The following is a 12,991-nucleotide window of genomic DNA, read 5'->3' on the forward strand; positions in this document are numbered from 1 at the left end:
GCATATTTCTCAATTTATTTTGTCCACAGAGCCTTGATATTCAAGTGGAGGACGTGCGCATACGAGCCATCCTGTCATCGTACCGTAAGCGAATCCCTGTAACCGAGGGCTATGTAGAGGTCAAAGATGGCGGTAAATGGAAGCAGATCTGTAACAGTGAGTGGACCCAGCTTGACAGCAGAGTCATCTGTGGCATGTTTGGCTTCCCCGGGGAGAGGAAGTACAATGCCAGAGTCTACAAGTGAGTGTTCCACTACTGTATGTGTGGTACTTTGTACATACACACAATAGCACAAGATCAACTTAAACAAAAAGTTCTTTAACAAGATTTTAACCTGAGATCCCTCTTCAGTAACCTCGGGCTTAGATGTCTGGGACTCTGATTTGCCTGATTTGCATGTTTTGTAATCCAGCCTTGGTTAGCAATAATCTTTTTGGTCAAGAGACTGTTCAAAAAATTATATCATATTATTATATAATTATAAAGTTATAAGGATATAAAAACATTCAAATTCAATCAAAGGTTTAATAATGAAAAATTGTCGATTTGTTGTAATGTAGGCTTGAGACTTCCACCACAATGTGAGCTGGTGTTAAAGGGTTAAAATACATTGGAGTAACCTAATACTGTAAATCTTCCATTGTGTAGTTTACATGCTTGAGATCACAGGCTTATACATCGAAACCCAACCTGGCTCCTGTATATCCAACATCAGTGCATTCCACAAAGCTGTCATAATGTGTGAGCGACTGCTGAGGGATCTAAATCTTGCTTACATGAGGAAGCTTGCAGCCAAAAGGCCACAGGTTAATCATGGAGTTCCATAAAACTTCCAGCACTAAAGTTAACCTTGAATTTTCTGTCTGCCGGGCTGGAAGTTTCCTCTGCTTTAGGTAACCACAGCAGAGCACGACGCCTCCTTAACTTTCCATCTGCGTGTCAGCCTGCTCCCGCTTCAGCCCCATGAATCCGCGCGGTGTGTTTTTACAGGCTGTCGTTTGAAACAGGGGTGACACGGAGCCAAGAGCCGCCGCAGTTTCATAAGTTAGTCTCTGTGCTGATGCTCCTGTGTAGCTTCTAGTTGAGCTTTAGCCAGAGAGAATGATGATGTAAATTAAGATGTAGTGAAGAATTCATGATTCTCTGTAATGTTTGTGCAGTAGATTTTCCCTTTCATGCCACAAAACGTATTCAGTGTTTTAAGCCAGAATATTACATGTTTTGACAAGTGTGATGATAGTAGTAGCAATGATGCACTTCCATAAAGCTGGGAGACCTGTGAGAGGTAAAAAAAGGAGAGAGTCAAATGTGTTGTCATTTTAAGAATGCAGAAGGAATAAGATAGATTGCTTGTTACATTACTTATTCAATCCAGCTCTGTCAAGGTCTTTAAACAACTAGTCTACACACTGACTCACACCTCTCACCTTCTACATTAATGTTAGCAAGCCAGCCAATAAGAAAACTTCATGAAAACAAGACATTTTTGGAGTTACTGGAATGTAGACCTCCTCTTTTGGCAGAGGCTAGCTGCCTCCCCATACATCCAGCCAATGCGCTAAGCTAACGTGAAAAGGACCGAGACAAAATTGATAAGCCTCCATCTAATTCCCAGTACATACAAACTGACATAATGGCCCATTACTGGAATTAGTTAATTACTGTTTTTTTTATTTTACTCCCTCATACCAGTGACAACATTTTACAACTGTTTTCCTAGGCTGTCATAGAAAGTAGTGCAGAGTAGCATTCAAGTATATGAGAAGTACTGAAAAAAACACAACTTTAGTATAAATGTGTTACCATATTTTAAGATAGATTGAGAGATTTTAGTGATAAGTCAACTTTCACAGCATCAGGAGCACGAGTTTCTTCAATCATTGCTCCATTTGAACCGAAGGTACTGATACGCATCACTCAGAATTGCATTTGAAGTGATAGCAGAGGCAGTCCTCTAGCTGCGGCCTAGAACATAGCTTTGGATTGCTTCCAGTCTGCAGCTTTCCGCTCGCCAGCTCCCAAATGAAAACCAAATGCTGCCTGTCCCATTTTAATCAATTTTTTTCACGTACACCTCAGACATGAGACACAAGGATAGGACATGCCGTTCTGCAAATGAGGCTCATTAAACACATAAAATGAGCTCACTAATAAATGATGAAGAAGAAGAAGAGATTAGCAGCAGGCCTGTAAGAGTGTCATTAACCCCAGTTTGTTCATATGGAAGACTGTGTGAACTCTCCGGCTGTTAGCTAACCTTTCACTTTTGGTACTAATTATACAATATGCTAATGCCTTTGCCCTTGTCTAGTTTTATGGAGTCAAGATAAAGCATTCTAAGTCTAATAATTTCACTTCAGATCATATTGTATTAATTATATGCACTGGCGTTTCTTGTGTTTCTCAAACAGTACATCTAGAAATTCAACTGCAGATTCAGCCATGTGTGCCCTTGAGCAAGTGTAATCCTATTTTCTCATCCACTCATAAATTTTAGGGCACTTGCGTGAAATGAAAAAAAAAAAATTAAAATTTATTCTTATATATATTATTTTGCCTTTTGCCCACAGAACTCCACCACAAGCTGAACATCACAAACTTACAAGTTGTTATGCTAATGTGTTAGCAAAACAGTTGCCTTTTTACACATCAAACAGACATGAAGCAACATTAGCTTTGATTTGGAGTCGCATACCATGTACCTGACAATTTCCAATTATCACTCTCTTTTTTTGCTCTGTGTGGGTCTCCAACAACTCCTTGGGGGAATATCTGACTCTTTAGTAACTAATTCCCCCAAGTATGTTCTCGAACTAGCAGCTAACTTTGTCTGTCAGCCGCTTGATGCTGGGCAGATTGCGTACATCTGTTTTATTAGAGCCGTTTACTTCCTGCTGTATCTGGAAACAGTGATAGATGTTGGTTGTAAATTTTCCGTGGATTCATCAATACTAGCGACATTTCACACATCACACATGGCCATTTGACCCATTGCTCATATGAAAATATTGATTAGTGCAGCTTTAACTTGTGGCTTCTCCAGGGTTTTTTTTTTCAGTCTAATGGCAGATGTCTCATTTTGAAAAACACCCTGCTTGTCTGTTTGCTACACCTAGTCGGAAACTGATGAGCTCTCGTCCCTTCAAAGACTTTATTAATCTCTTTTCCTTCTCCTCCGTCTGTCCAGGATGTTTGCACGCCGGAGGAAGCCCACATACTGGGACTACTCTGTCAACTGCACTGGCAATGAAGCCCATTTGTCCAGCTGTAAGCTGGGCCAGGCTACATCACTCAAGTCCAATGAGACCTGTGCTGGAGGGTTGCCAGTAGTGGTGAGCTGCGTGCCCGGCAGAGCCTTCGCCCCGACACCCATGATAGGATTCAGGAAGGCCTTTCGACAAGAGGTAAATTCCCCATGGGAATCGCTCTGTACTTGTTTAAAGTTAGCTAATTACAGGGTAAATTATGACCTTTGGCTAAACTACTGACTATATTTGAAAAAACTTATTTAAATAAAATGATGAATGTCTATTGTCATCATCTAGACTATTCTGAATCTAAAATACACACACCAACTATTATTGTTTTACACAAATAATTAGACTATTGTACCCCACTAACTAAGACTGTGGCTTTTCCAGTTCTGTATGAAAAATAATTCTACCTTCAATTCTACACTCACTTTAGAAAAATAAGAAATAATTGTATAAGTAGCCACTGTAACAGGAAGTTGTTATTGTCTTCTGTCAGTGGCAAATGAAATATGTGTGATGTGTGTGGATGGTGTCAATAAACTGGAACGGTAAACAAAGTTGATACAGGGATTAGCTGCACTGGTTCAGTTCAGTCCATTGGCTCTAATGTAGAGGGAGGGCGATTAAATGTTTTGGTCTAGCCAACACTGACGTTCGTTACTCAGTGTCACTGTGAAAAGCAGCTGTAGCTGCTTTGGACATTTCTCATTAAAATGAATTACCGTCAGTTCGGGGTTTGAAAGATGACGCGACATAGTAAGATTCTTGGGACAGGGAAAGGAAAAACATGTTTCTCGCCAATGTCAGCGAACTTTTATTTTTCTCAAATGTCCTTGAGCATGAAACCAGGGCCCATAGTCAGTAAAACTGCATCATGAGGGAAGTTTTTACACATTCAGTTGCTTCTAAAGTTTTTGTGATATTCACGAAGATTGGGAAAATCAAGATAAGTGCGAACAAGCCCTCCAAATAGTTGAAACGACAGTTGAAAGCTCAGATTGAGTTCACGACTTGTGATTGTAATTCACAGAGGCCCCGTTTTCTAGTTTTTTAAGGCTTGGTTCATTCTCTGCTCAGACCTGAGGATCCGGAGAAGGTGCTCTTTTTCCTTCTATCTGGCATGTTTGCCACGAACCTTATTACGAGATAAAGGTAAGCATGGCATCTTAAACAATACTGTGCTTCCAACTTTGTGGCAACAGATTGAGGAAGGCCCTTGCCTGTTTTAACATGACAGTACCCTAATGCAAATCTCAGTTTCAAATACCTTCCAACACCTTTGGGATGAATGAGCACAACGTTGGACACCACTAAAGCCTGAAACCAGATGAGTGTGGGCTGTTATACCAGCACATTAATGCCCATGATTTTGGAATGACCTATTAAGCAGTCACGTGTGGGCATAATGCCTGGGCCACTTTTGGCCATGTAGTGTATGTGTGAAAAATAATTACATTTAAATATGTGTTCTGTACCTGTGTGAGGCTCAAAGGGACTTTTTGATTTTGTCATACAGAAACTTTTTCTTTGCTCAAACCTTTACCAAGTCTTCTCTTGACTCCTTAGTTGCTCCTCAGGTGCTGTTCTCTTCCTGGTTCTGACCTTTAACCTCCCCAGCGGGCAAAATAGGGATTTCAGCAGTCATGAAAGTCACTCCGTCTGTAAACAACCGCACCAACTTTCAAGTCAAGCAAGGAAATACTACCAGAATTTATAGCACCACTAAGCGGAAATGAATTTCTGTCTGTGTGACTCCAACCACATTCTAAAGTCAGGTTTGAGTTTGCCTGCTCTCTGTCACGTTCCACAGCTGAGTGCCTGGCTGGGAGAGGCGTGCCCGTCCCAAATCTTCCAACACACTCAAAGGAATTTGATCCTAAAGCCAGATATTAACCATTTGGAGAAATGAAAGCTGACAACTCCTGTCTGATAAAACTAACTGGCAGCTGGTGTGAAAGTACATTAAAGGCTTTGACTTCAATATCAATTTTATTTATATAGCGCACTTAAAACAACCAAGGTTGACCAAGGTGCTTTACGGGTTAAAAATACAACAATAAAACAGTAATTACACAAGATAGATAGAGGGATAATAACTGACTTAAATCAAAGGAAATGCCAAAATAGATGTGATTTAACAGTGATTTAAAGTGTTGCAGAGTTGGGGCGGTTCTGATATGGACTAGCAGGTTGTTCCACAGGTTTTAGGGGCAGCTACACCAAAGGCTCGATCGCCTCTGGTTTTAAGTCTACTTCTGCGTACATCTAGGAGGAGGAGACTGGCAGATCTCAGCACTCTAGCTGGAGTGTGAACACGAAGAAAGCTCCGTTAGGTAAAGCGGAGACAATCCATTAAGACATCCATCCATCCATCCATCGTCAACCGCTTATCCTGCGCACAGGTTCGCGGGGGGCTGGAGCCAATCCCAGCTGACATCGGGCGAAAGGCGGGGTACACCCTGGACAGGTCGCCACACATAGGCAAACATCCATTAAGACATTTAAAAGTTAAAAGTAAGATTTTAAAATCAATCCTGTAATGTACAGGAAGCCAGTGGAGGGAGCGCAACACAGGTGTGATGTGGTGCCTCTTCTTCTTTCCTGTCAGGAGGCGGGCAGCAGCATTTTGGACTAACTGCAGGCGCTGAATAGATGACTTGTCTAAGCCCACATATAAGGAGTTACAATAGTCAAGACGGGAAGTTATGCAGGCGTTAATCACCCTCTCTAAATCTTTATGATTTACATATTTGAAAAACTCATGTATTCCATGTGCAATAGATACCATCTTTTTTACTCTCCATTGTTTTACAGGTTTACAGGATTATAGGTCACATTTTTTGATGATGAATATATTTTAACGTTAATTACGCTATGTGGAGGATGTGTACAGCTGGAGTAAGGATGTAACAGAGCCCACGCATTAAGACATCTGGGCTTTACTTTGTGAATACAAATAGCGGTAAGTCAGGTTAAACTGTGCTACTAATGTGTTTACTTGTAAAATGAAACACTTCCAGTTTATCTAAACAGTTAATGGGAGAATCGCATTAATAACATGTTGTATAAACACGAAGCCACCCAGTCTGCTGCCTCTGCTTTCTCATCACAGAGAGGGAACAGTTGAGGTTGCAAACTTTTAGCTGAGTCTGTAATTTTTGAAAGAACCAGAATAACCTAAACATGTGGGTTTTAGAATTTGAACAACGTCTGTGTTTTTCTTCTTTAGCAACCGTTGGTTCGTCTTCGCGGTGGGGCCATCGTAGGCGAGGGCCGAGTGGAGGTGTTGAAAAACGGAGAGTGGGGCACCATATGCGATGACAACTGGAACCTACTGTCTGCCTCCGTGGTGTGCCGAGAGCTGGGCTTCGGGACAGCCAAAGAAGCCCTATCTGGAGGTCGCCTGGGACAAGGTATACTGGTTTTACATTTTCACTGCTGTTTGTGTTTGAAGGGTCAACAACAACAACATTTTTAGGATTTTCAACGGGTCAATCAAACTAATGGAGTAAGATAAGCCTAATCTAAAATAGATGCTGCGCTCTCCCTCCTCCAACTTTAACTCAATACCTTAATCAGCTGTGTAAACAATGCACCTGATGGGAAAGCATTGTGAAAGGGATTGTGAGAAAAAAAAACAGCCTAGACTAAGTACACAGTAGACCTGAACCAGTCCCATGCCAATGAGCTCAGAATGATAGTCTTCACTGTTGGAACCACAGTCCATATATTGCTACATGGTACTGGATGGAAGGTTATGACTGTGTAGCAAAACCACATATCCCAAACCTTTCAGGCAGTAATTCTATCCTTTAAGCTTTCTCCTCATATCACCCCCCCGTGCCACTGAGCAGAGGAACATGAACTCACAGACCTGATGGTGAAAGTGATTTAGCTCGGTGGAACAGGATTAGTTACATTGTGTGGGTCGCTGAGGAAGGGAATTCATTCCTGAGCTGGTATGAACTTGGACATCTTTCTGCAAGGATGCATGGAGATTCCTATGTATTCCATTTGAGAGTTACTCTGTGCACTGCAAGGGGGGGTGGGGTGGGGGGGAGGAAGAGACAAGGCAAGCCACGCTCAGCTGGACTATGAACAGAACCTGTGGAGAACAGTCCAAAACTGTCTCGTTTAGTTCTGTATTGTTCTCTGCCACCTCCTAAGGGAAATATCTGGCTCTTAAGCGGCTAAATGCTCATCTATGTTCACCAGCAAGTTGCTAACTTTGTCTGTCTGCTGTTTGGTGCTGCTGTATAATGGGTTTCTCAGAGGTTTTGTTAGCTGAAAACAATTGCCTGCTGTGTCTGAAAACATGGTTGATGAGAGCACTGAGAGTGAACCAAAACAGTAAAGTTGTGCCTGAAAACCAAAACACTGATCTGAAGGAGGCTAAAACGATCCAGGTAATGATTCTCTGTGGGTTTGACAGTGGGCAGCACCTCTAACATGACTGACTAAATCTATCTATCATTGATATAAAATGATTTGTTAGTGCAGCTTTAAAGTTTTAAAATGCCTAGTTACTGCAGCAGGATAAGATTCAAGATTGATGATTAAAAGATTGGTTCAACCAAATTCCATGAGATTTCTGCCTCCACCCAAATACAGTGGAAATAAGCTAAAATACATAAAAAATATATATATTTAAATTATGGATTTGTGCAGCTCTAACTCCTAAGCCCTAACAGAGCCAGATCAGCTAGGCTTCTTAATTGACAGTCTGCTTGACTTGCTTTATGGCAGTAATTAGTCCTCGCATCCTTAGTGTATTTAGCAAACCAAAATTACTCTTTAATTTGTTTGCCAGATTAGGTGTCACTTTTGTGAAATTGGTAGGCATGTTATTTTGGGATAGGCCCAGGAGGAGACCCAATCCTTCCTTTCAATCTCACTTTACGGTCGCCACTGAGGAGTTTCATCCCAGACTGCACCAGCAGGTTTCTATCACCAGCTGCATGGATAGTTTTACAGCAGGTTTGGAAGTTGGGACCCACTGCTCTAAAATGTGCCACTGATTTACTTCTAAATTACTCACTCAGCAGATTTCTACCCTGTGTTATACACTTAAAGCCCTAGCTCACCTGTTACATGTAAAAAAGTAACATAAAAAATTATATTTTCACATGATCCTTCTGAAAAGGAGGTGTTTCCTCTTTCATAAACAGGGACATGCTGTACATTCCAGTAACATTAGACATGGAAAAAAAGAGGGAATGTTCATTTTCCATCATGATTTCTCATCAGTGGCTCAGTGTAACCCCTTCATGGAGAAAAACACAACTCAGATGGAAATGGTACACCATAATAACAGTCAAACATTTCAAAAGGGATCATTAGAGATGAAGGCATGTCTTATTAGCACATAGCAGACATGAAGCATACATACATTTAATGGATAACCTAATTAGTAAATGATTAATTAACCTTTTAAAGTTAATGGTTATTTTGGGAAATACACTTACTGGCTTTCTTGCCAAGAGTCAGATGAAAAGATCGATACCACTCTAATGTCTGTATGCTAAATATGAAGTGAAAGTTTCTCTCCTCTGTATTTTTCAGGTATGGGCCCGGTGCACATGAATGAGGTGGAGTGCTCTGGATTTGAGAAGTCCATCACAGAGTGTTTCTTCAACAAGGAGGCGCTCGGTTGCAGCCATGAGGAGGATGCTGCCGTCAGATGTAACGTTCCTGCTATGGGCTTCCAGGAGTCGGTGAGACTCGTTTGAACAGCAACATACTCGCTCACTAGAAACATGATCAACCGGTTTATCCTGCATACAAGGACAGCACTTCCAACACACTCACCCACATCTTTACTTTTTTAATATGGAATTTGAATCTGCATTTGAATAGATATAATATAATAGATGTTTAGGAGCTTAGGAGACAACCGTATGTGAATATGTGAGAGGATATTTAGCATATCATATATCATATCAGAATCATCAGTTTCAGCTGTAGCTGTTTATATTTATTTTGTATATTTTCAAAAACATTTTGTAAATATAATTTTGAGAATGTTATAAAACACCAAATATATCAAAAAAATAAAAGTTTGGATTTAGCTTTTAAGTCTGTTGTGTTTTTCATGCCAACAGCTGCGTCTGAGTGGAGGTCGTAACCCCCATGAGGGCCGTGTGGAGGTGCTGATGGAGAGGAACGGTTCCCTGGTGTGGGGCACGGTGTGCAGTGACGGCTGGGGAACCATAGAGGCCATGGTGGTCTGCAGACAGCTGGGCCTGGGTTTCGCCAGCAACGCTTTCCAGGTACGAGTCACAGCAGCCAGCGGTTTCGAAATCAGCCTGTTTGGTTTTGTTCTGAAGGCATCAGGATTTTCTTTTTCCTTCAGTTCAAATGTTATAAAGTCAATGTCTAAAAACAAAACCAACAAATGGTGTATATTGTGTGTTATGTTCTTCCAGTGTATCAAACCTAGACAACAGTCATTTACTTTTGATTCATTATTGGAACTAAATTTTTCTGAAAAGTAATCCAAACTGCATAATGCTTTCCAGGAACCTTTCTGCAAATGATATAGCTACATCCATTTATTTGCCAGGAAATCAAGGTAAACCATGGGGCGTGCAAAATAAAGTGCCACCTGTGTGTATACGCACCTGCCCATTTCTACTGAGCTGTGCTGGCTCAGCAGTAACCGCCTGACTGAGCACAGGAAGCTGGAAGCAGCTTCTCCTTGAGATAGGATAGGATACTGACAACTATTAAAATAAGATAAAACTTTTTTTCAACAGACGTCTTAGCCTCAGTAACAAACGTTTACCTTCCAACATTTTACTATTTTAGTTTATTCTCCTGACAGCAGCACATTGCAGCACACAGGACACTGTTTTTTTGACCAGTGATTGCTGGGGAGTAGACAAATAAAAACACATACAGAAAGAAACAATACAGCCTATCCTAGAGAAGACGGTGATGTGAAGGCTGAGTCTGCATCCAGAGGGTCACTACCATCTGCCAGCTCCACTGAGATGCCCTTGAGCAAGCGAAAGAACAACCTAACTGGTCAGAGGTTTTAAATACATAGTGTGTGGTACAGAAATGAAGGTGGTTAAAAATAAATCTACCACACCCCTTTCTTAATTTCAAATTCTTTCACTACTTTGATCTAGATGGGTTTGTCCTCATATGTTCTGGGATGTTTGGTGTAGATTCTGGTCTTCTTTAAGGACAGTTTTGACACATGATCAGTGTCACATACTGTAGCTAACGCTGACGTTCTCATTTTCGTGTCCAAGTGGCTGTGCACAGTACGGTGTGTGCAATCAGTTTCCTGTGTAGTTTAGGATTTCCCAACCGGAAGCCATGTGAGATCCTTGAAAAAATTCCATTAAGGCTCATTTGAGCTTGAAAGCATTTTAGTGTTTTCAGTCCCATCTGTGAAAGTAATAATTGAAACATTCGTTTTGCTCTGTAAGACTGCATAGAATGTTAACGAGGCTGTACATTCACCGTATCAGTATATATTTACACTGGACGTTTCCAGCCTGAGCTGCTGAAAAAAGCGTTGGTAGAGAAGATTGTCAAATACATCTGCGAGCAATTTTGGAAAACCAATAAATCTGTAAAACAAGTGAAGAGATTAACTCTCAACCTTTTCCTGTCACCCCCATCCCCCCACCCCCACCCCAGCAAAAGTGGATTTCATTTTTATCAATCATCAACAGTACAGGCGATTTAAATAAACAAGATTCAGATTAGCAAAATTGCCTTGCTAGCATCAGAGCACTTTTGTTTTTTTTACATCATCACATGAATCATTTATTACATAACGACGTTTATCTATTTGCTGCTTAATGTATAGGAGGTTGTATACATACTGTATATAGGAAGTTTATGCCTGCTAATATTAAAATAAATGATCTAAAAGTATAATTACCTAAATTAAAATGGAAATGTTCAAAAAGTGGCAGGAAATGTTAAACCTAAACCTGAAAATGAGATGGAAAACTGCGCTTCTTTTCATACTAACTGGAAGTGAACTGCAGCAAACACTTGCAACTTGTTTGCAGAGGTTTATGTATGATTATAGGTTAGCAGGTTATTCTCGAGACAGGAAGGAGACAGACCATCTGTTACAGTAAAATGTAACGTTATATAAGATGTATATTAGAGACATGAAAACATATTTTGCTAGTTCAAGTTACAAAAAAAAGAATACATTCTGCACATCTAGCCATCTAATAAGTGATATGAATAATTTCAACACCACTATTAATAATGTCCCATCCATGATGCTGTAGAAGGACAGGGTGTGCCCTCTAGTGGTCAGTCTAGAGACTCACCTTTCTTCACAGCAAATCTTAGTATTAGTGTGAAGATTTCCATAGAAAAAAGGGACCTAATGTTTGTTTGGCTTCATCACAGTAGAATATTCAGTGGGAATACTGTGAGTTTGTCTTTGCTATCAGACAGTTTTCCAGGTATTTCATCAACATGTTGGCACCCTGGTATTCCAGAAATTCACTTTGCTGGTAAAATAGTGGTGGATAGGAGCTAGTACTGCATGGCAACGAGGAATCAACCAATACAAATTGTTTTTCATCTGTTGATATCTCACATTTCTGCAGTTAGTTGGTTAAAATCAAAGGTTTTACATGTCTTAAAGGTTTAAAGTTTTTTAAACATGTTTTTTTTTTTTTTTTTAAAGCAGCGTCCAAAGCAGAATATGGACCATCATTTGCTCGTAGCACTCTTCAGTGAGAGCCATATTAGTTAAAAAGTTGTGTGATTTACTAGTGGTGAACAGTGGTGGGGAAAATAACTACCTAAATATATTTACTCAGGTAGTGTACTTAAGTACAGTTTAGAGGCCATTTTCTTTCATTTTTTCACTTCTTACTCCACTACATTTATCTGACTATCATTACTCGGTACTCTTTCATCTACAAAATACGATCGTCCTAAATGTAATCGAAGATGATGTCTTATAGATTTAATGGCTAACAACAATAGTGTATAAAGACATTCTTGTCAAATACTGTTCAATATTAATGCATTAGTAATACTAATCCAGTGATATAATTCATGATAATAAAGACTAGAAGATTTAATTGCCTTTGCTACCTACCTTTGTAAGTATGTTATATAAATAATACTTCTGCTGGAGTACCACTTTAAATGCAAGACCTTTATTTAAAATTGAATATTTTTAGATGGAGATGTTGTTAAGTAAAATACCAAAATATTTGCTAGTGAAATCGGAGGTAATAATAAAAAACTAAAGTGATAAGCAGAAGAAATAAGCACGGTGCTTAAAAACACTGCACTTCAAAATTAAACTGAAAACATGTTGACTACTTGTGATCAGCGATCACCTTCATCATATCTGAAGTGGGTGTGATTGTGAATGGATTAAAGAAAATCCCATTTTTTAATCATTTGCACAATCAAAAGTTGCATTTACACTGCTCAAAAAAATAAAGGGAACACTTAAACGACACAATGTAACTCCAAGTCAATCACACTCCTGTGAAATCAAACTGTCCACTTCTAGGAAGCAACACCGACTGACAATCAATTTCACATGCTGTTGTGCAAATGGAATAGACAACAGGTGGAAGTTATAGGCAATTAGCAAGACACCCCCAATAAAGGAGAGGTTCTGCAGGTGGTGACCACAGACCACTTCTCAGTTCCTGTGCTTCCTGGCTGATGTTTTGGTCACTTTTGAATGCTGGCGGTGCTTTCACTCTAGTGGCAGCATGAGACGGAG

The 12,991-nt window shown here is 40.1% G+C and overlaps 1 protein-coding gene across 1 annotated transcript in view; it reads left to right on the forward strand.

Moving 5' to 3' along the window:
* loxl2b (lysyl oxidase-like 2b) overlaps positions 1-12,991 on the forward strand; it is a 62,195-nt gene that overhangs the window by 18,239 nt on the left and 30,965 nt on the right. Inside the window, exons 4-8 of the mRNA XM_046033852.1 lie at positions 30-241; positions 3,189-3,405; positions 6,485-6,668; positions 8,818-8,969; positions 9,357-9,524. Coding sequence (XP_045889808.1) covers positions 30-241; positions 3,189-3,405; positions 6,485-6,668; positions 8,818-8,969; positions 9,357-9,524 — 933 coding nt within the window. The remainder of the gene's footprint in view (positions 1-29; positions 242-3,188; positions 3,406-6,484; positions 6,669-8,817; positions 8,970-9,356; positions 9,525-12,991) is intronic.

Source organism: Micropterus dolomieu, linkage group LG21 (assembly GCF_021292245.1).
Source record: "Micropterus dolomieu isolate WLL.071019.BEF.003 ecotype Adirondacks linkage group LG21, ASM2129224v1, whole genome shotgun sequence".
NCBI lineage: Eukaryota > Metazoa > Chordata > Actinopteri > Centrarchiformes > Centrarchidae > Micropterus > Micropterus dolomieu.